Here is a 23872-nt window from a genome sequence, read left to right on the forward strand (position 1 = left end):
TGCCCGCAGCTCCTCAGGACCGGTGCGGTGTCAGCGCCGGTCCTGGTGAAAAAAAAAAATCTAAAAAGATCGATTTGACCTCTCAACTCGATTCAAGATTCAAATCGATTTTTTTTTTTTCCCCCAGCCCTAGTGTGTACTTGTCTCATTTAAAAGCACTAAATGTCATCTGCGTTCGTTCGTCAGCAAAAAAGGTGACTGGGAGGGATCTCCAAGTGATTGACAGCATCAGCTCTGTTCAACTGTGAAGGGGAGTGTCCCTTCCTCCAATCAGCTCTCAGACCTCTCCTCACTGAGGTCTGCAGTGTGTAATTTCAGCTCTCTGCCCCCCCCTTTTTTTTTAACTCTCAGAAAAGCTTTATTCTGAGCTTTAAATGGATTAAAAGAAGACTGCAGATAAACAGGTACAACTTATGTAGGAGGATTTGTTTCACCTCCTGTGTATCACCTGGGGCCAGTCATTCACTGGGTATATGTAAGGGTTTACAACCACTTTATCTTTGACAGTAATTTGAGCTACCGTAGCTCTTCTATTAGATCAAGACTACACTTACCAGACTTAACTCCCAGTGAGCCTTGGCCACCCGTGACTTTGTTGCCAGTTTTCCCTTCCTTGGGCCACTATCGGTAGGTCCTGACCACTGCAGATCAGGAATCTCCCACAAGAGCTGAAGTTCTGGAGCTGCTCTGACTCGGTCGTCTAACCGTCACAACTTGGCCCTTGTCAACGTTGCTCAAATCCTTACACTTTTTTTTTTTTTCTGCTTTCAGCAAATCAACTTTAGGGATAACCTGTTCCCTTGCTGCCTAATATATCCAATCCAATTTCAGATGCCATTGTCACGAAATAATGTTATTCGCTTTACCTTTCAGTGGTCATAATCTTGTGGCTGATTGGTGAATACTGCTTGTATTAAAACATGAGTGCTTGAACTGGACTTGTGGTGTGAGCCTCTTACAGTCATTGCAAAAATGAGCTTACACTGGGAGAGGGAGAAGCACCACAAGAGGCCAGTCACTGGACTTGATGTCAGTCTCTGTAAAGCAGTGTTTGGTGTGGCAGTGCAAGGAGCGTGCTGGCAGGACTAGAGCGCAGAGCACCCAGCACCATAGCCTTCTGTGTTTGATATCCAGCCTTTCAATTTCTCTGGCCCTGGCTGCAACTGTGCTGCAGAGTCCCATATAAGTCTATGGGTGTCACTGCACAGGTGATGTCAACAAGGAGGCTGCGGGCATTGGATGCTAGTAGGTATGCATTTAAAGAAGGGGGGGGGTGCAAACATTTTCAGATAAAGTTCACTTTTTACATAAACCGGTCTGAGCAAACAAGGGGCCCCAGTACTTTAAAATGTACTGTGCCTTTTGTAAAAAATACTGTTTAATGCAGTATTGCCCTACCTGCATTCCTTTTCTGTCACCCATTAGGTCTGGCTGAAATACTCCCTTTGTTTCCATTCCTGTGTCTGGCTTATTTCAAGAACCTGACAGATGTTGGGTGCTCATCACCATTGCAGGAGTGAACAGGCTTGCTGGTTCAAAAGGGGTGCATACACAGTGTTCATGCTACTTCCTCTTATCACAGCAGCGGCTGAGCTCAGTGGTATTGGGATAAATAAAGAGAGCTGCAGTTAGATGCAGGCGCTGTTCAGCCAGCAATCAGCATTTTCTGCTAAAAATTCCTTAGAACCCCCAAGTATTGCATATTTTGTGAAAGCAAAGGCTGTGGAGAATATAATAATTTTTATGTCACGCGACATTTGCTCAGCAGTTTAACAAATGAAGTGCGTGCAGGCCTGTGGAATGGTAACAAACTTTGGTACATTAAATTTATCCTTAACTCAAAACCTGTAAAGGCATCGCCCAACAGGAAGTCTGATGCTAGAATTATTGCTCTCACTCTGATGTTTGCGGCGCTACCTCACGTGTGGTGCTGTCTGCAGGACCTGTGCGCATTTTTGCATTAACACAGGGGGATGGGCAATTACATTTTTTTTTTCGTAATTTTTGGATGTTTTAAAGTCTGAATTTTGTTTTATTCAACTTTATAGCGGCTTACTGGTTGGCGCTTCTGCCTGGCAGCACTAGGGTCTCCGGTTCGAATCCCAACCACGGCACTACCTGCCAGGAGTTGCATGTTCTCCCTGTGCTTGCGTGGGTTTCCTCCCAGGTACCCCAATTACCTCCCACACTCCAAAGACATGCTGGTAGGTTAACTGGCTCCTGTCTAAATACAGTACAGTATATATACTGTGTATATATAAATGTGAGTTAGGTACCTTTTAGATTGTAAGCTCCTTGAGGACAGGGACGGATGTGAATGTACAAAATATGTGTAAAACGCTGCGCAAATTGACAGCGCATTATAAGTACAGTAAATGCCTCAGCATAGCACAGCAGAGGGTTTTCTGTCAGCCAATCAGTGGAATGTATCGTAGCTCCGCCCTAACCGAACCGTTCCATTTTCTATGGCCCCACATCTGAAGCAGGACCCTGAATGGAGCGGTACAGTTCGGTTGTATGGGCTGCTTTCATAATGGAAACACCCAAAATAGCGTACCGAACCGCTCAGTGGAAACGAGGCATTAGAGCCCTGATCTCTCCTCTGCCCTCAAAAGCATCTGCTCAAACTGCGATTGGTTTGATCAGGTGCTTGCTTAGCTCGTAATGGTTTGTAAACGACAAACTGTAACAAAGTGACAAAATTTATTGTTGCTTCCGGTTTTATTTTTTCACAGTGGAAGGGGAGGAATAAGTGTTCGTTCTTTTCTGTACTGACCTGGCTAGGCAGGTTGTGGCATTTTTGGGCTCCTTAATGGCAAGGTAGAGCCTAGGAATGGTTGCAAGAGGTGAGGGTGGGCCCTTTGGTGCCCTGTAAAAGTGATTGGGCAGCTGTAGAGCCATTCAAATAACATTTACATAAAAGCCCATTGCTGTCTGTGAATTTTGATTTGAAAATCTTGACTATGATCATGTCTGCAGCCACAATCCTGGTATAACCACTTCCTGATGAGGATGTATATGTTCGTATGGTGGAGTGGTGCTGCCAAGTGATTGACTTTTCTCTGGTTCATTAGGAACTGGCTGAAATTCTGTGTGTTGTCAGCTTATGCTACCTGCCTAGTGGTGCACTGAAATGAAATGCACTTGACCGAAACTGATGTTTTTTTGTTTAAATATATTTTTATAAAGAACTGTATTTTATAATTGACTTTTTAATATCATGAATTTAAAAGAATATGAATTTGTCAGCCATTATCGGCACCTTTTGAAGCGGTGTTAAAAATCCTGCTTACTGCATGTTTGGTCAGTTAAAAAAATGCACCTGCCCATTGAAATACACTGACAATGAACACATCAAAAAAGGCACCGCGGAGTAAAATTATGCTAAGCAGTATAGGTAGGAGAGGGGCTGCAGCATTTTTCAGCACATCAGTGTTCCCTTTTTCTTTTTTTTTTTTTTTTTTTTTTTTATGTATTTTATTTAATGTGTACAAAAGTGACATTTCATTCATGTCACTGTACAGCAGCATTGTGCGTTGCTCTGCTGTATAGTGACATGCGATCCTGTCCTGTATGCTTCAGTAAATTGCAGCATGTCTGAATTTTATTGCAGCTTACTGCACCACACTTCCGGGGTACATTGTGGTGTGAATAGAAGGTCCAGCAGCATGCCTCTTGTTACCCGCAGCAGGGCTAAAGTTTTTTTTATTTTTTTTTCTCTTCGCATACTGGCACTAGGGAGGGGGATTTTTGAAGTGGGGGGGACGCGCACGATTTGTGAAGTGTGTGTGTGTGGTAGGAGGGGGCATTTTGTAAAAATTGCTGGGAGGGCATAATGAGTTTCCTCCTATAACAGGTTTTTATTGTCATTCTTTCTGACCAGCCTATAACTAACGTAACATATCGCTCATAGATTACAGATTATGGCTGCTCTTTTACAATCTTGTATTTTGTGGTTTGTAGGCAAAAAAGATGCAAAATCTGTCTGCCCAAGTAACAAGCGAGTTCCTGCAATTTCCTGATGCAACTGTAAAAGCACTTCAGGAAGATGATATACAGCTGGATTCTGTTCTTCGAGCAAAATTTGCAACAGGTATGTTTAACATCTTTCTGGGAGTTCTACAGTTTTTTTTTTTTTTTTTTTGTTTTTTTTTTTGTTTTTTTTTTTTTTTTTTTTAATATGAAGTACTAAAATGTGATATTTACATTGGTTGTAAAGTCACTAATCTCAAATCCTGGAATCCCCTCTTAGAGCCCTTGCACACTGGGGCGGGGGGTGGCGTCGGCGGTAAAACGCTGCTATTATTAGCCGAGAAAGGGTTAAATACCACCGCAAAGCTCCTCTGCAGAGGCGCTTTGCCGGCGGTATAGCCGCGCCGTCCCATTGATTTCAATGGGCAGGAGCGGTAAAGGAGCGGTATACACACCGCTCCTTCACCGCTCCGAAGATGCTGCTGGCAGGACTTTTTTTACCGTCCTGCCAGCGCATCGCTCCAGTGTGCAAGCCCTCGGGGCTTGCACACTGGAATGAAAGCAGCGGCACTTTCGGGGGGGTTTGCAGGCGCTATTATTAGCGCAATAGCGCCTGCAAACCGCCCCAGTGTGCAAGGGCTTTTACAGAAAGATATACTTTGCAGTATCTGTGTGCGTTTAAAAAAAAAAAAAAAAAAAGATCCAGCAAAATACCTAGTTTTAGAGAGCCGCTGTTCGCTCGCGTGACATCCCGGCGCTCTCCTTTCCCGATCTGAGGGCTGCAGTGGGAAGGGCTGCGATTTCCCCATTGATGGCAGCTGGGAGGAGTGCAGGGGGGGTCACGTAAGTGCACATCAGCGCTTTGAAATGAGGCATTTCGCTACATAATTTTTAAAACCAATACTGCATAGTATATCTTTCTGTAACAGGGGCTTCCAGTATTTGGAATTGGTGATTTTACAGCCATTGCGATGCGCGCACACACACGGAGAGGGAGAGACTGCAGGCTGACGGAGGGAGGTAAACTGACCGCAGTATCCTGAATCGGCAGCCATGGTCAGCACACAAGGTGGGGGGGGGGGGGGGGGGGGGGGAGACACACAGGAACATGCAGAATCAACCAGGTATTTTGCAACATAGAGAGGGACAAATGACACTGCAGAAGCACTATGCTGTATATCCTGCTTTAAAGTAACAGGATTTTTTTTTTTTTAAGGGTTACGACCACTTTAATTTACAATTCAGTACTGGCTTAGCAGGGTGAAAACGGGTCACAGGAGTGCAGAGCAAACTGCACTCCTGTGATCCCTAGAAGTACAGCCAAACAAGCTTTGGCTGTACTTCTCCTTTAAACATATCTTAATGATAGTGCTGACTGCCACTTTATTTGAACCATCATTACATGTTTTTACTTTTTAAAAACATTCCATTTCAGTATGGCTTGGGTAGCAATTGTATATGCAATATTTTTTATTTGCCATTTCTATTTCCCTCGCGGAGTTGCCCTTTTAGGTGCAGATTACCCAGTTTAAGAACTGCAGGAATGCTTACTTGGTGACATACATCTTTGTTTACATTTTTGGTAATTTCTTTCTAATGTTTTTAAAGGTAAAGCTGGACTAGCTTGGCTGGCTTGTGGACCTCAGCTGGAAGTTATTAATGCTTTAACAGGTGAAAGGCTTTCTGCCTATCATTTTAGCGGAGTGACTGAACGACCGCCTACTGTTGTGACCGTCAAAGAGTTTTCATGGCAAAAGAGGACTGGATTACTTGTCGGACTAATTGAAGCAGAAAGCAGTGTTCTCTGCCTATATGATGTTAGCATTTCAAGAGTAGTTAAAGCTGTTGTACTTCCCGGTTTGGTATGTACTTAATGTTTTGTTTTTTTTTTTTTTGTTTTTTTTAAATGTACTTTAAATGTGTTCATTTATTGCATGGATGATCTTAGTTTTCTTTACAAGTTATGTTCTATAGCCCTGCTGAGGTTGTTAAAGTGGAAGCAAAGTCCACAAGTAATCTGCTTCATTCCAGCGATGCAGCGTTCGCAAGCTCCCTCACGGGCACTGCCTTCTTCTGGGTTCTGGGCCTTTGTCTGTTTTTATTTACCCAGTGGGGAATATAAATTGCGTAACTCATGCGCATGCTCACTAGAGTTAATTTATTCTAGCACCAAGTGTGCTGAGAATGTGTAAATGGAGCTGCATGTTCTAAAGAAGATTGCTAACAATTGGGTACGTTTCTTTTATTGCAAAAGTGACATAAGCATGTGTGATCTGCAATAAAGAGCCTAGCCACTCACGATTTTCAGTTTTAAAGAGGTTGTATTGTCCGCTTGGTCGTTTTTACCTACAGTCATTTTTACCTGTAGCTAAAATGAATATCTCCTAAACCTGCACAGTTTAGGGGATATTCACCTTGCATGCAGCCACTGTCGACAGAGGGTTCCTGTGCGCATGCGCTGGAGTGACCTCCTCACAGCTCCGGCGCTGTAAGTGAACCCGGAAGAAACGCCGGAAGAAGCTCCCTCAGCGGTGACTGGAGGAGCTTTGTTATAAGGTAAGTATTTTCATTAATGAGCTAGACCAGCTGCCTGAACCGGGAACATTCAACCTGGCTCCCGATGACATTCAGAGGAAAAATGTTGCCACTGAGCAGAGCATCTCAGGTGAGTATGAAAATAAGACAACCCTAGTTAACAGGTGAGAGGGAGGGTAAAAAGCGGGTTGGTTATCTTTTAATTCCACACTCCCTTAAATCCTCTTTAGTACTCGCCTGTCCATGCTTCTACTACATTCATGGAAAGGCTGAGCAGCCACTGCTGAAATCACTCCTTGTTCACACAATGTAGATCTGGTGGGAGTGAGGACAGAAGAATAAAGACTTGGGATAGGTGGAAAATGGGGCAAATAAACTAAGGGCACTAAATCCAAAACCTTTTATTTTAGGTAGACCGGGTTTGAATGTTTATAGTTTCTATCGGGGTTTAAATGTAAACTGTGTATCTACTAAGGAGCTTTCACCTCGGTACATTTTCGGAATGGAAATAATGGGCAATTTGAAGAAACAAAAATGTTTGTAGTGGACTGAAGAGAGTTGGCACTTTTGACAGTGTTTACGATTTTTGTATTAGGAATCGGGCTTTAATTGGCTAAAATGTCAGCAGAAGAGTCTGTTGTATAGCAGATAATTTGGTACTTTTTGTTTTACATAGGTCTGCTAAATCTAAGATCTAACAATCTACTTTGCAAAGGGGTCTTATGACTAACATTCCACTTCCCCTTTTTTTTGTTTTCTGTTTCGATGCAAACATAGGTAACTTCTGTTGAACCTATAATCAATCATGGTGGAGCTAGCGCAAGCACTCAACATTTACATCAAAGTTTGAGGTGGTTCTTTGGCGTTGCTGCAGTCGTCACGGATGTTGGCCATGTTCTTCTTATTGATTTATGCTTAGATGATGTATCGGGCAATCAAGATGAACTGGAAGCTTCAGGTACTCCCCCCCCCCCCCCCCCCCGTCCCCCCCCCTCCCGTAAATGTTATATTTACATCCCATACTTTGTATTGCAATATTGTATAATGCTAAGATTTTAAAGGGTTTGTAAAACTTCAGCCTTTTTATTTTTTATTTAAATTTACAAACAAGTTCTACTTGCCTCCTCTTCTCAGGACTCCCCATGGCACTTCTGTCCCCTCCCTGAGTGCCTCCATAGCAAGCTGCTTGCTCTGTGGGCAATTGTGCATGCTCGCTCCCGAGCCACCTCTGTGTCTGAGACACAGAGAGCGCAGCTCGGCCCTGCTCAATCCTCAATGGCTGTGATGGACAGCTGTGTCTCAGCCAGTGAGGAGGTTGAGGGCCAGGAAAGCTACTGCTTTCGTGCACACCGCTGGCTTCAGCACTACTTAAATTCCATTCCACCTGTGAAGATAGATTCAGGATAACTGTCTGCTTCAGAATAGTGTTGGCAATGGCCGTTAACGTGCATCACTTCTGACAGGTTTAGTTTATGCAGCTTTCACATTACAACATACAGAGAGCAAGAAGCTGCTATTTATCTCTTATGTCTGTGTAGTCTCAGTAGACTTCACACTTGTCCTGCGGTTGGCTCCCACCCTGTTAAGAGAAGAGTGTTGTTTTTTTTGTTTTTTTTTTTTTTTTTTATTTGTGATTCATACTTGCCTTGCCTATGTGGATGGAGCATCAGACCAATGCTGCAGCTGTCCCCCGCCATCTCTGCACTGAGAACCGAGTCACCGAACATCGCCGATGCGTCGGTTTTCACAGATCCCCGAGAGGAGTGCTGCTGACTGTCAGTCAGCATCTCCTCTCTGCTTCTCCACTCTCACTGGAGCGTTGAGCTGTGGAGGGGCGGAGAGATGTCGTCTCAGCGGCTCACTGAGACTGCCATCAATCAAGGCAGCTGGCGGATCCAGACTTGGGACGTCAGGATGACGCGCTGTCTTGACTGTAGGCAGTGACGAAAACTAATTGCACTCCTGTGACCCAGAGGAGAGGTCCAGCCTAAAAAGCTCAGGCTGGAGTTCTCCTTTAACTCACGATACCATATAGCAACTTGTAGTGCTGCTCGAGGTGTACTAATGATAAACAAGTCCAGTGTCTCAGTGTTGTGTGGGTGCAGGCTGTTATATGCTTTACTGATTTCTGGATTAACCACTTGAGCCCAGGACCATTATGCTGCCTAAGGACCAGAGGTCTTTTTCCAATTTGGCACTGCGTCGCTTTAACTGCTAATTGCGCGGTCATGCAATGCTGTACCCAAACGAAATTTGCGTCCTTTTCTTCCCACAAATAGAGCTTTCTTTTGATGGTATTTGATCACCTCTGCGGTTTTTATTTTTTGCGCTATAAACGGAAAAAGACCGAAAATTTTGAAAAAAAATGATATTTTCTACTTTTTGTTATAAAAAAAATCCAATAAACTAAATTTTAGTCATACATTTAGGCCAAAATGTATTCGGCCACATGTCTTTGGTAGAAAAAATGTCAATAAGCGTATATTTATTGGTTTGCGCAAAAGTTATAGCGTCTACAAACTAGGGTACATTTTCTGTAATTTACACAGCTTTTAGTTTATGACTGCCTATGTCATTTCTTGAGGTGCTAAAATGGCAGGGCAGTACAAAACCCCCCCAAGTGACCCCATTTTGGAAAGTAGACACCCCAAGGAAATTGCTGAGAGGCATGTTGAACCCATTGAATATTTATTTTTTTTGTCCCAAGTGATTGAATAATGACAAAAAAAAAAAGTATTTACAAAAAGTTGTCACTAAATGATATATTGCTCACACAGGCCATGGGCCTATGTGGAATTGCACCCCAAAATACATTCAGCTGCTTCTCCTGAGTATGGAGATACCACATGTGTTGGACTTTTTGGGAGCCTAGCCGCGTACGGGGCCCCGAAAACCAATCACCACCTTCAGGATTTCTAAGGGTGTAAATTTTTGATTTTACTCCTCACTACCTATCACAGTTTCGGAGGCCATGGAATGCCCAGGTGGCACAAAACCCCCCCAAATGACCCCATTTTGGAAAGTAGACACCCCAAGCTATTTGCTGAGAGGCATGGTGAGTATTTTGCAGCTCTCATTTGTTTTTGAAAATGAAGAAAGACAAGAAAAAACATTTTTTTTTTTCAATTTTCAAAACTTTGTGACAAAAAGTGAGGTCTGCAAAATACTCACTATACCTCTCAGCAAATAGCTTGGGGTGTCTACTTTCCAAAATGGGGTCATTTGGGGGGGGTTTGTGCCACCTGGGCTTTCCATGGCCTCCGAAACTGTGATAGGCAGTGAAGAGTGAAATCAAAAATTCACGCCCTTAGAAAGCCTGAAGGCGGTGCTTGGTTTTCGGGGTCCCGTACGTGGCTAGGCTCCCAAAAAGTCTCACACATGTGGTATCCCCGTACTCAGGAGAAGCAGCAGAATGTATTTTGGGGTGTAATTTCACATATTCCCATGGCATGTTTGAGCAATATAACATTTAGTGACAACTTTGTGCAAAAAAAAAAAAAAAAATGTGTCTCTTTCCCGCAACTTGTGTCGCAATATAAAATATTCCATGGACTCGACATGCCTCTCAGCAAATAGCTTGGGGTGTCTACTTTCCAAAATGGGGTCATTTGGGGGGGTTTTGAACTGTCCTGGCATTTTATGCACAACATTTAGAAGCTTATGTCACACATCACCCACTCTTCTAACCACTTGAAGACAAAGCCCTTTCTGACACTTATTGTTTACATGAAAAAGTTATTTTTTTTTTGCAAAAAAATTACTTTGAACCCCCAAACATTATATATTTTTTTAAAGCAAATGCCCTACAGATTAAAATGGTGGGTGTTTCATTTTTTTTTTTCACACAGTATTTGCGCAGCGATTTTTCAAACGCATTTTTTGGGGAAAAAACACACTTTTTTAAATTTTAATGCACTAAAACACACTATATTGCCCAAATGTTTGATGAAATAAAAAAGATGATCTTAGGCCGAGTACATGGATACCAAACATGACATGCTTTACAATTGCGCACAAACGTGCAGTGGCAACAAAATAAATACATTTTTAAAAGCCTTTAAAAGCCTTTACAGGTTACCACTTTAGATCTACAGAGGAGGTCTACTGCAAAAATTACTGCCCTCGATCTGACCTTCGCGGTGATACCTCACATGCATGGTGCAATTGCTGTTTACGTTTGACGACAGACCGCCGATTGCGTTCGCCTTAGCGCGAGAGCAGGGGGCGACAGGGGTGCTTTTTTTTTTTTTTTTTTTTATTTTTTTTTTTCATTATTATTTATCTGCTTTTTTTATCTTATTTTTAAACTGTTCCTTTCATATTTTTTTTTTTTAATCATTTTTATTGTTATCTCGGGGAATGTAAATATCCCCTATGATAGCAATAGGTAGTGACAGGTACTCTTTTTTTGAAAAAATTGGGGTCTATTAGACCCTAGATCTCTCCTCTGCCCTCAAAGCATCTGACCACACCAAGATCGGTATGATAAAATGCTTCCCCAATTTCCCAATGGCGCTATTTACATCCGGCGAAATCTAAGTCATAAAATGCTCGTAGCTTCCGGTTTCTTAGGCCATAGAGATGTTTGGAGCCACTCTGGTCTCTGATCAGCTCTATGGTCAGCTGGCTGAATCACCGGCTGCATTCTCAGGTTCCCTGTTGAGACAGGAGAGCCAGAGAAAAACACGGAAGACGGTGGGGGGGGGGGGCATTCCCTCCCACGGCTTGTAAAAGCAGTCTAGAGGCTAATTAGCCGCTAGGATTGCTTTTACATGAAAGCCGACCGCTGGCTGAAAAGAATGATACCAAGATGATACCTAAACCTGCAGGCATCATTCTGGTATAACCACTCAAAGTCGTGAATGGCGTACCTGAAGACAAAAAAATGGTTAACAATAAAGCACAGTAAACGGTAAAGTATAAAAAATTGCATACCTGAAAAAGCAAACATGATAAAACATAATAACAATAAAACATTGCAGAATAGAATACAGTAAAAAAGAGCAGAACAATAGAGAGAGAATAGAGAGAGAGAGAACAATAAAACGACAACTATTTTTTTTTATTTTATATATATATATTTTTTTTTTGACACTTTTTTTGTAACTAACTTTTGTAACTGTAACCGGTTCCAGGTTCGGGTCTCTCAAAATGCGATGGCATCTTGGGAGACCCTGTGAAAGTGTGCCTAGTCTGTGCAATGCTGTACCCTACGCTAATACTCAACTAGTGAATGGTAGCGTTCAAAACATTCACCAATGCAAAGACCAGGATTGTCATGACAGGAGGGACAATAATAGCGGGTGTCACGCCTATATCCGCGCTTCCTGCAGACACAACATCTTTTTTGGGGGTTCGTTGGGTAGGGGTACTCGGGAGGACATAAAGAAAATGCCTCTCATGCAGCCGACTGCATTTGGTTGGGGATGTGAATGGGGGAAGTACGGGCGCTGCAGAAGTGGTGGGTTCCCAATTAGGATTGGCGAATGCAGCAGGAAGGGCACTATGGGCACGACGGGCCTGTGTTTGTCTTCTTCTTGGTGGCAGCGGGACACTACTTGTGCTTGCCACCTCACCAGCTTGAACTGCACTTATGGGACTCGCCACGTCACCAAGTGTTACTGCAGTGCTGGTTTGACTACGACCGGGGTGTACTAGGCCGCTGGTGCTTGCCAGTTCACCAAAACGCTACCAAAAAAACTGTTAGCGATCGCAGGGATCAGGCCTGACTCTGCGAACGCTGCAGTTATGCGTTTAGTGTTTTGTAAGTGACAGTGATCGATCGATACTGCACTTGGGTGGGCTGGGCTGGGCCGGGCGGAGGGGCAAAACACAGGTGCTAGCAGGTATCTGGGCTGATCCCGCTAACACTGCGTTTTTGGGAACCCTAAACTGCTGGGGATGCTAGTATAGATCGGATCAGATATTGATCCGTTCAGATACTATACCACTAAGGGAGGCGTATGCTGCGTGCGTGGTTGTTAGCGGTACTGGCGCTAACCTGATGCTGCCTGGGGCTGGTGCTTGCCAGTTCACCAAAACGCCACCAAAAAAACTGTTAGCGATCGCAGGGATCAGGCCTGACTCTGCGAACGCTGCAGTTATGCGTTTAGTGTTTTGTAAGGGACAGTGATCGATCGATACTGCACTTGGGTGGGCCGGGCCGGGCGGAGGGGCAAAACGCAGGTGCTAGCAGGTATCTGGGCTGATCCCGCTAACACTGCGTTTTTGGGAACCCTAAACTGCTGGGGACGCTAGTATAGATCTGATCGGATCAGATATTGATCCGATTAGATACTATACCACTAAGGGAGGTGTACGGTGCATGCGTGGGTGTTAGCGCTACTGGCGCTAACCTGACGCTGCCTGGTGCTTGCTTGCCAGTTCACCAAAATGCTACCAAAAAAACTGTTAGCGATCGCAGGGATCAGGCCTGACTCTGCGAACGCTGCAGTTATGCGTTTAGTGTTTTGTAAGTGACAGTGATCGATCGATACTGCACTTGGGTGGGCTGGGCCGAGCCGGGCGGAGGGGCAAAACGCAGGTGCTAGCAGGTATCTGGGCTGATCCCGCTAACACTGCGTTTTTGGGAACCCTAAACTGCTGGGGACGCTAGTATAGATCTGATCGGATCAGATATTGATCCGATTAGATACTATACCACTAAGGGAGGTGTACGGTGCATGCGTGGGTGTTAGCGCTACTGGCGCTAACCTGACGCTGCCTGGTGCTTGCTTGCCAGTTCACCAAAATGCTACCAAAAAAACTGTTAGCGATCGCAGGGATCAGGCCTGACTCTGCGAACGCTGCAGTTATGCGTTTAGTGTTTTGTAAGTGACAGCGATCGATCGATACTGCACTTGGGTGGGCCGGGCGGAGGGGCAAAACGCAGGTGCTAGCGGGTATCTGGGCTGATCCCGCTAACACTGCGTTTTTGGGAACCCTAAACTGCTGGGGACGCTAGTATAGATCTGATCGGATCAGATATTGATCCGATCAGATACTATACCACTAAGGGAGGCGTATGCTGCGTGCGTGGGTGTTAGCGGTACTGGCGCTAATCTGACACTGCCTGGGGCGACGCATATCACCGCCGGGCGATCAGGGGGCTAAACCTTTATTCGGTAATAAACGGCGGGTGCCCTGACACTATAAAAAATAAACGAACTAACCAGCGTCAACCGTAACGTTTATACGGTGATCAGTGGTGAAAGGGTTAACTAGGGGGCAATCAAGGGGTTAAAACATTTATTAGATAGTATATGGGGGTCCCTGACACTATAAAACGCTGACGGCGAACCTAAATATTTACCTCACTAACTAGCGTCACCAGCGACACTAATACAGCGATCAGAAAAATGATCGCTTAGCAACACTGGTGACAGGGGGTGATCAAGGGGTTAAAACTTTATTAGGGGGGGTTAGGGGGGTATCCTAGACCTAAAGGGGGGTAATACTAACTGTCCCACCACTGTAACTGTCACAAACTGACACTATGCAGTAATCAGAAAAAAAAAAAAAAAAAACCTGCTGGTGTCAGTTTGTGACGGGGGGGGGGGGGGATCGGGGGGCGATCGGGGGGGGGATCGGGGTGTTTTGTATGCCTGGCATGTTCTACTGTGTGTGTAGTGTGTTGTGCACTTACATTGATGTCTTCTCCCCTCGGCGCTGGAACGGAATACCGAGCTGAGGGGAGATGACATCATTTCCTTTGCTGCTGTTTAGCATACAGCAGCAAAGGAGTGTTCCCATTGGCCGGCGGCGATCGCGAGGGGGGGGCCACGAACGGATGGCCTCCCCCTCATCTCGGATCGCCGGGGAACAGAACGGGACCGCCTCGGGCGGCGGGGGGGGGTCCGATCGGACCCCCCACCCGCGGAAGGCAAATCACGTACATGTACGTGATTTTGCCTGCCCGTGCCGCTTTGCCGACGTAAATCGGCGTTAGGCGGTCCTTAAGTGGTTAAGCATCCTAAGAACAGAAAGGACACTGCCATCTTATCAGAGATGTGAAGAGACTTGCCCTTGTACTCCTCCTAAGCCCCACTAACATGTTTTGCCTCGTCTACAGGGCTTAATCCTACTGCAATTTAAGCCCAGGTGGGTGGGGCAAAACCTCTCAGTGCATGGCTTAGGAGTCTATGGCTGAGGCCGTTCACGTATCTCTTCACCTGATGAGATGCTGGTGTGCGGCGTCCTTTCTGTGCTTGTGTCCTACCCTGGTAAACAATGCTTGACCAGTTCCAGCAAAAATCCCGATTAACTAGAAGGTCATAACAGAGCAGCATCCTTTTTGTGGGAAGGGATATGAATGTTGTATGTGTCTGGGTTAATTTAATTGTGGACATTGAAAATTGTACTGTTAAAATATAATTTAATTTTATACTGTGCACATTGCATCCATAACTTGTAGATTAGACTGTAAGTTGTGCACATGCACTAGCGCATGTCTAAGAAATTATTCACATTGGATATTAAAGGGACCTTACTTTGGGGGAAAAAAAATATCAACAGTGAGTTAAAAAAAAAAGTACATTAATACAATTTTTGCATTGACACCTGCAGAGCATTTCAACCATGATCGGTGCATAGGCTCCTTTATTGTTTAACTCTAGGTCTGTATACAGACCTTGTTACAGGGCTGGAGGAAGTAAACAAAAGACTTCAAGTACCGTATTTAACGGCGTATAACACGCACTTTTTTCCCCTTTAAAATCAGGGGAAAGTCGCAGGTGCGTGTCATACGCCGATCCCCTGCGATCCCGTGGTGTCAAAACTTCAAAATCGCCGACCGCGATTTGAAAATGGCGCCGCCGGCGCCAAAATACACAGAGCCGGTCCTCGGCTCTTTCCGGCGGCTCTCGTTCATTTTCGGCTCCACTCGTAGTCCCGAGCGGAGCTATCCGAACCTACGTTCGGATAGCTCCGCTCGGGACTACGAGTGGAGCCGAAAATGAACGAGAGCCGCCGGAAAGTGCCGAGGACCGGCTCTGTGTATTTTGGCGCCGGCGGCGCCATTTTCAAATCGCGGTCGGCGATTTTGAAGCCCAATATGGCAGGGACAGGGGATCGACGGCTGCACGGGGCAAGGCTGCACGGGGCAAGGCTGCACGGGGCAAGGCTGCACTGATGGGCATTTAAATGTAAGTTTTTTTTCCTTAAAATTCCCTCCTAAATTGGGGTGTGTGTTATACGCCGGCGCGTGTTATACGCCGATAAATACGGTATGTTAATGTCACTGCACTTGTGCTGGAGTGATCTGCGAGTCCCTCTGCTACTGTGGCAGTTGTGGCCATCCTGCCAACATACAAATGACATTTTTAAAAAATAATGCTGGATATACTACAGCCAGGAAATGAGGTGGATTTTCATTTGTTTGAGTTTTTAATTTATACTGTGAGAAGCTTACAATGGGGTTATTTACGAAAGGCAAATCCACTTTGCACTATAAGTGCAAACTACAATTGAAAAGTGCACTTGAAATTGCACTGAAAGTGCACTCGGGAGTGCAGTTGCTGCAAATCTGAGGGGAAGATCTGAAATGAGGGGAAGCTCTGCTAATTTTATCATCCGATCATGTGCAAGCTAAAATGCTGTTTTTTATGTTCCTTGCATGTCCCCCTCGGATCTACAGCGACTGCTTTTTCAGTGCACTTTCAAGTGCACTTTGCACTTGTACATTGCAATTTAGTGCAAATTGGATTTGCCTTTTGTAAATAACCCCCAATGTGCAGTGATATCAGACCAAGGGTATGTTCACACCAGCAGCTGCATTACCACGCAGTGGCTGGTATGCAATGTGGCCCGACCCAGATCATAATGTGCTGATCTCGGCATGGTTTTGTGTGTGGTGTGTTTTTTTTTGTTTTTTTTTTGTTTTTTTTTTGGGGGTTTTTTTTTTTTTGCGCAGATAGGTAGACCAGGTATTTCGCCTTGTCATGCAGTGGGACTGTGGTGGAATAGCTGTCCAACTCAGTTCCATCGCATGTGGTGTGAATATATCCTTTTGGTACAGAAGAGGAGCCTGCACAACTGAAGGCAAGTACAGAGTTCAGCATTAAACATGCATTGGTTATAAACTTAATAGTCAACCACTTGAATGAAACAGCAGGCAGCTCCAGTATCTGCATGTATTTCCAGCTTGCGTTTCCCGAACCAATTTATTGATCTGAGAAGCCATGCATATCACATTGATGGGCCAAAAGTGTGGCATGGGAGAAGCAAGACAATTGGTCGCTTTTCCTAGCATTACTAAACTTACTTTCAATACAGGTACACATACAGATTCATCCTTATTTTAACAGCAAATTCTATTTTGTTCTTTAACAGTCACTAAATTCCAATTTTTAGGAATGGCTTTGAAAATGCCATTGTATGGTTGAAGGGGTGTGTGTTTTTTTTTTTTTTTTTTTTTTTTTTTTTCAGCTTTTAACCTAAAGCCTAATTTTCTTTTATAGACTTAGAAGTAATGAGTGGGATACCAGCTGAAATCCCAAAACTGAGAGAATTAGCATCAAGAGAACGCCGCCATTTATGTCTTCAATTGCTAGCCCCATCTGGAACTTCAGTATCTGCCCTCAGCTTTATAAGCAGAACTAACCAGCTGGCTGTTGGATTTTCTGATGGATATCTTTCCTTATGGAACATGAAAACTTTACGACGAGAGTAAGTGATTTTTCCAGTTAACTTTGGCAGGACAGTGTATTCAGGATTAGTATGAGTAAAACGACTGAGTTTTGGCTTGACTCTATTAAATCAGCATTGACTGAAATTTTCTTATATGCATGAAGGAGCTTCCAGTGTCGTTTGACTGCTGACTTCACTTGGTCATATGATTTCTTTGTGATTAGTTATACAGTACTCTGACAGCAATTCCATAAATAGACTTTTAGTCCACATTGTAGCCTCGAAAGCACATTAAAAGAGCATTATGGCCAAAGCTTTTTTGGCCATACTTCTCTTGAGGTACACAGGAGTGCACTTGAACTCTCCTGTGACCCAGAATCAGCCGATGGTGAACTGACATGGCAGAGCCGCTCCAGACTGATGGATCCTGACAATGTCTGGATCCACCCAAATTGCTGATTGGCAGCTGGCTCAGCATGCCACGGAGCAACCACTCCCACACTCTCCCCAGCCCAGCGCTCCAGTGAGCGTTGGAGGGGCAGAGCAGAAACCAGTGTCAGTCACCGCTCTCTGCTCAGAGTGGACCAGGGAACTGAGCAATTGGCAGTCTTGGCGGTTGGACTTGGTGCTGGCAAGGGAGAGCTGCAGCTTGCGACTGATGTTGCTGGCATATAGGTAAGCATGTGTGTTTTTGTTGGTTTCCCAGACTTTAATACTGTTAGATCATTTTTAAGAGGGAAACAACAATGTGTTTGAACTAGTCTTGTGTTTTATTGTAATCTATTGCATGTTTGTCATACTTTACACTTCTTGTTTGATAGATACCATGTTCAAATTGAAGGTGGAAAAGTTCCTGTGTCTGCGGTTACTTTTCAAGAGCCTGAGAATGACCCCCGGAATTGCTGTTATCTTTGGGCTGTTCAGGCCACTGAGAGGTATTTTGAGTGGTTTCAGTTGATGGCAGGTGCCCCTTCGTAAAGGGGAGGGAGACCAGAGACGTCCGTTCGCTGACCTCCCCTTCCTGTTTGTGACTTGGAAGCAGCGTGTAAAACATAATTTCCGGGTCTCTGTGTCACTTTACCCAGGCAGTATGGCCAGAGAAGAAACAAATGCAGTATGATTAGTTTTTTTTTTTTTGGAAAACCGGTGAGACATCTTTTAAGACTCCCCACCCCAATGTCTCATTAAAGAGAACCTGTCAATAAAAATGGATTACATGGGGAACTTTTTGTTCCCTTTGTGATTGGGGGGGGGGGGTAGAACTATTCTGAATGGCATTGAAATCAGTGCGGGTGCAGGAACCGCAGGGAAATTGCATGGTCAGAATAACAATGCGATTTCCCTGCTGGCCACGTTTTGAAAAAGGGAAACTGCGGGAAACGCAAGCATGGCAGCTTATTTAAATGAATGGGCTGCCGTGCCCCCCAAACGCTGTCCACAGAAATGCTATAGTGTGAATCTATAGCAAGGTTACCTTCAGAAAGCAAGAATGCTGCAAAACTGCTTGGTTGCGAGCAATAACCACCAGGAGGTCATTCTGGCAAACATGCTAACGACCCATCAGTTCAGTTGGTGTCACAGTTCAGCAAGCTCCTCAGTCTGCTTTTCAGGTGACATTTTGTTAACTTTATTTCAAAGTTGCATAGATATGAATTTTATCCTCTCCCACACCTTGTACTATACATAGAATACCGTACTACTACTCCTGGATTCTCCCCAATTAATGTATGTACTTCCTCGAAGTATACTTGACCTGAGCCAAAAAGTGCTTCAGAAGGTGCTTGCAAGTAATTACTGATCCTAAGCCCAACTGTCATGGGTTCCCAACTTTTCGTGTAACTACCTTCTCTCAAACGGTCTGTGTCCCGCACCAGTATCTTCTCTTCAGTTCCTTGTCTTCGGGCATCTATATTGGCCACCATGAGATGACGTAACACCTGCCTGTATAGGATTCTGTCTTCCTGGCCCATAGAGAATGTGCCAATGATGTAAGATGAACTGCTCTTATGCAGCTCAGTGTACATGTCACAGAAGACTACAGGCAGGTAGGTATATTTTATCACAGAAAAGACATTGCATGTCTCTTCTGCGATAATATCCTGCCCGCTCCCAGTCTGTTTTAAAATAACTTCAGTTCTGCTCTAAGCCCTGCCTCTACTGGGTGCTAAGCCCTGCCCTCTAATTTCTCTAACACCAGAGTCTGTGCTGCTCACTTACACTCAAATGGCATCGCTTAATTTTCACTTGTGTATAGTCTGGTCCACAATAAAGCTGTATTCGCCCTTCTGTAGCTGTTTTTCTTTACTTGTCTTTCCGCCTTTTTTTTTTTTTTTTTTTTTTTTTTTTGCCAACAGTGCTAACAATTGTGATATACTGTACAATTACTTTGCTGACCAGCTAAAAAATATACTAAGTATCTTTTTAATTTTCACTTTGTTTTAGTGGAAAAGATGTAAGCCTACACTTGTTGCAGCTGGCATTTGGTGACAGAAAATGTTTGGCTTCCGGACAAATTATTTATGAGGTACAGTAATGTATATAAAAATGCACTTGCCCTTAAAATGCGCTAAAGTACAGTAGTTGCTGCTTTTATGTAATGTCCCATAGGCTACTGGCCTTTTCTGGGTTTAGGGTTCACGCCTGCTCACCCCTGTGCCAACACCCACTGTGATTGGACACAGCGGGATTTTGTCAGCAGGTCCTGGCTAATGATTTATGGCGGAACTTGCTGATCTGTGTTCAATTACAGCCCAGAGCCTTGTGTTGGCTCAGGGAACAATTCCTGCAAAGCAAGAAGAAGAAACAGATTTGTATTAAAAAGCCGCACACATTACACACATTAACACATTATTATTATTTTTTTTTTTTTTTAATTATCTTTATATTGACAGATGCACAAAAGATGACAATTCCAAGTAGACAAACAGCCATGCTATATCACAGTTAGGGTAATAACAGTCAGTGTAAATACTACAATCTAACCTTATCTGTTTATAGAGTTGAAATAAGCAATTTTGTGCAATCAATAATGATTGCAAAACCTTTGAGAAAGTAGTAACTAGTAGATGATTGACTATATCTTCAACAGTGTTTGGTCGTGACGAAGTGCATCCATTTTTTGAGCTGAAAAAAAAATTAAGAAAAGGGGGGGGGGGGGGAAATCAAATAAATAAAAGGGGGGGAGAAAAAGGTGAAGTGGGGGGAGGTAGGGAAGAGGATGCGGATGGTGCCCCGCCAGCCCCACGCCACGATAGGCAAAAACTTGGTTTCATAAGTATTGAGAGTATTCATCAGAAAAACGGAACTGGTCCCAGTAGAACCATCTGGTTTTGTGTTGTTCAGATTTGTCCTGAAGATCGGAGGTCAGACTCTCCATGCTTTCTATGTCGTTCACTCTGGCAAACCATTGGGCGAGGGTAGGAGGAGATTGTTTCCACATGGCTGGAATGCGTGCTCTAGCTGCATTTAGTAAATGTTTAAGTAATGATTTATTGTATTTTTTTGTTGGAAGGATAGGTCAGATTAAGAAGAACTGCTGCAGGGTCTCCGGACACTGAAATGTCCGTGAATTTGTGGATCAATTGGAGGACTGTAGCCAAAATGGCTGAATGCCTGGGCATTCCCAGAAGATGTGTAAAAGTGTGCCCCTGTGGGAATCACATCTCCTGCATCGGTCCCTCAATTGTGGGAATAGTTTGGCTAGTACAGATGGGGTTCTATACCACCGTGTCATGATTTTGTAAGTGGTTTCCTGGTACTTACTACTTATCGATGATTTATGAGCGAAAAAGAGAATCCTATCTTTTTGTTTCGTAAAAGTGACCTGAAGGTCTTTTTCCCCATTTGGAAAGAAAGGGAGGTTCCGATTGTGCATGAAGATCTGGTAGAGCGGGGATCTTCAAACTACAGCCCTCCAGCTGTTGTGGAACTACACATCCCATGAGGCATTGTAAAACTCTGACATTCAGACATGACAGGGCATGATGGGAATTGTAGTTCCTGAACTGGAGGGCCATAGTTTGAAGACCCCTGCAGTAGTAGAGCTTTGTAGGAAAGGGACAAGGATTTCATATCGGACCATCCCCCAGACAGAGCTCCTCAAATTGGCTGAGAGGCCTCTGAAAGAGGTGTGGCTTGGGTAATGAGTTCAGGAAATGTATTGGTGAGCTCGCCAGTGATTCAGGAACTGTGATCCTGAGCCTGTAAACAGGGTTCTACATAAAATCCAGCCGTTTGTGCAGAGGAAATAGGACGCACGTAAGACTTTCTGAGATGAGTGTACGGTAAATGCTGGATCCGACAATCCAGGACCGAACTTGGGATGTCCTATTATTGGTGTCATTGGGGGACGGGAAACTGTTGAGCGCAGAAAGTTTAAAGAACTTTTTGGATTCGACCAGAGTGGGTCCAATTAAGGGGTGGTGGGAGAGGTGGGTAGTGTGACTTTTCCCTGTGTAGTAAAGAGCTGGATCTGGGAATCCCATTCCTCCCTTGAGTTTAGGCTGGAGCATAAGTGCTCTGGCGAGTCGGGGGAGGGGGGGGGGGGGTTTCCTCACCATACAAAATTAGTGAAGGCGGATCTAACCGATTTGAAAGTACTTTTGGGGAATCTTAATAGGCAGGGCTTATAATAGAAATAAAAGTCTGGGCAGGGCATCACATTCATTTTGAGTACGTTGCATCGGCCGAACCATAAGGCTAGTCCATTCCATCTTCTTGCCAAATCTGTGGACAATGAGGCCAATAGTGGCTGAAAATTGAGTTTAAATAGTGTTTGGATTTGCTGGTATTTTTTGTCCCTAGGTACTGGATACTGTGATTCGCCCATCTAAAGGAGAAGTTAGGCCGTATGGTTTTCAGAGTAGGGTCCGGGAGGGAGACATTAAGAGCCTCAGGTTTTTTTGGAGGTTTACCTTGAAGTTGGATAGGGCACTATAGTTTTTCAGTTCCCCTAGTAGGGACACACATTAACACTTCTTACGTGCACAGTTAATCCTTTGATCACCCTAGATGTTAACCCCTTCCCAGCCAGTGTCATTAGTACAGTGACCGTGTATAGTATTAGTGTCGCTGGTGATGTCAGTGTCCGTTAGTGTCAGTTTGCCCACTGCACTATCGCAGCCCCACTACTATATTTTTTTTTTTTTTTTTTTTTTTATTTTTTTATAAAAAGAGGGGGGGGGGGGGGATAAATGTAAAAAGTGGCCTGGTAATGAAAGGGGTAAAACCTTCCAGAGCTGAGATGGTTAAGTGTCATTCTCCAACCTTTTCCATCATCTGCTTTGGTAATAGGTACTCGTAGGCCTTCAGAGCCTAACCTCTGTTTCAGCTATAGGGCACAAGCCCAGAGGTCTGCTAATTCCTGTGATAGGCCTTCTGCATGAAGGTGTGCCTAGAAGTGGGGAGGGGCTGCATGCACAGTGGCTTGCGAAAGTATTCGGCTACCTTGAACTTTTCAACCTTTTGCCACATTTCAGGCTTCAAACATAAAGATATAAAATTTTAATTTTTTGTGAAGAATTACCAACAAGTGGGACACAATTGTGAAGTGGAACGAAAACTATTGGATATTTTAAACTTTTTTAGCAATTAAAAAACTGAAAAGTGGTGCGTGCAAAATTATTGGGCCCCTTTACTTTCAGTGCAGCAAACTCACTCCAGAAGTTCAGCGAGGATCTCTGAATGATCCAATGTTGTCCTAAATGACTGATGGTGATAAATAGAATCCACCTGTGTGTAATCAAGTCTCTGTATAAATGCACCTGCTCTGTGATAGTCTCAGGGTTCTGTTGAAAGCGCAGAGAGCATCGTGAAGACCAAGGAACACACCAGGCAGGTCCGTAATACTGTTGTGGAAAAGTTTAAAGCCGGATTTGGATACAAAAAGATTTCCCAAGCTTTAAACATCCCAAGGAGCACTGTGCAAGCGATCATTTTGAAATGGAAGGAGTATCAGACCACTGCAAATCTACCAAGACCTGGCTGTCCCTCTAAACTTTCAGCTCAGACAAGGAGAAGACTGATCAGAGATGCAGCCAAGAGGCCCATGATCACTCTGGATGAACTGCAGAGAACTACAGCTGAGGTGGGAGAGTCTGTCCATAGGACAACAATCAGTCGTACACTGCACAAATCTGGCCTTTATGGAAGAGTGGCAAGAAGAAAGCCATTTCTCAAAGATATCCATAAAAAGTCTCGTCTAAAGTTTGCCACAAGCCACCTGGGAGACACACCAAACATGTGGAAGAAGGTGCTCTGGTCCGATGAAACTAAATCGAACTTTTTGGCCACAATGCAAAACGATATGTTTGGCGTAAAAGCAACACAGCTCATCACACTCAACACGCCATCCCCACTGTCAAACATGGTGCATGGTGGCAGCATCATTGTTTGGGCCTGCTTTTCTTCAGCAGGGACAGGGAAGATGGTTAAAATTGAGGGGAAGATGGATGCAGCCAAATACAGGACCATTCTGGATGAAAACCTGTTGGAGTCTGCAAAAGACCTGAAACTGGGACGGAGATTTATCTTCCAACAAGACAATGATCCCAAACATACAGCAAAATCTACAAAGGAATGGTTCACAAATAAACGTATCCAGGTGTTAGAATGGCCAAGTCAAAGTCCAGACCTGAATCCAATCGAGAATCTGTGGAAAGAGCTGAAAACTGCTGTTCACAAACGCTCTCCATCCAACCTCACTGAGCTCGAGCTGTTTTGCAAAGAAGGATTGGGAAAG

At 44.3% G+C, this 23872-nt stretch overlaps 1 protein-coding gene across 1 annotated transcript in view; it reads left to right on the forward strand.

The window, feature by feature from the left end:
- The window catches only part of AHCTF1 (AT-hook containing transcription factor 1), a 204264-nt gene that overhangs the window by 12607 nt on the left and 167785 nt on the right, over window positions 1-23872 (forward strand). The window contains exons 2-7 of the mRNA XM_073627874.1: window positions 3964-4093; window positions 5581-5834; window positions 7285-7465; window positions 16965-17172; window positions 17955-18068; window positions 19576-19657. Coding sequence (XP_073483975.1) covers window positions 3973-4093; window positions 5581-5834; window positions 7285-7465; window positions 16965-17172; window positions 17955-18068; window positions 19576-19657 — 960 coding nt within the window. The 5' untranslated portion in view covers window positions 3964-3972. The remainder of the gene's footprint in view (window positions 1-3963; window positions 4094-5580; window positions 5835-7284; window positions 7466-16964; window positions 17173-17954; window positions 18069-19575; window positions 19658-23872) is intronic.

The sequence above is a fragment of the Aquarana catesbeiana genome, linkage group LG04, assembly GCF_042186555.1.
Source record: "Aquarana catesbeiana isolate 2022-GZ linkage group LG04, ASM4218655v1, whole genome shotgun sequence".
NCBI classification, from domain to species: Eukaryota; Metazoa; Chordata; class Amphibia; order Anura; family Ranidae; genus Aquarana; species Aquarana catesbeiana.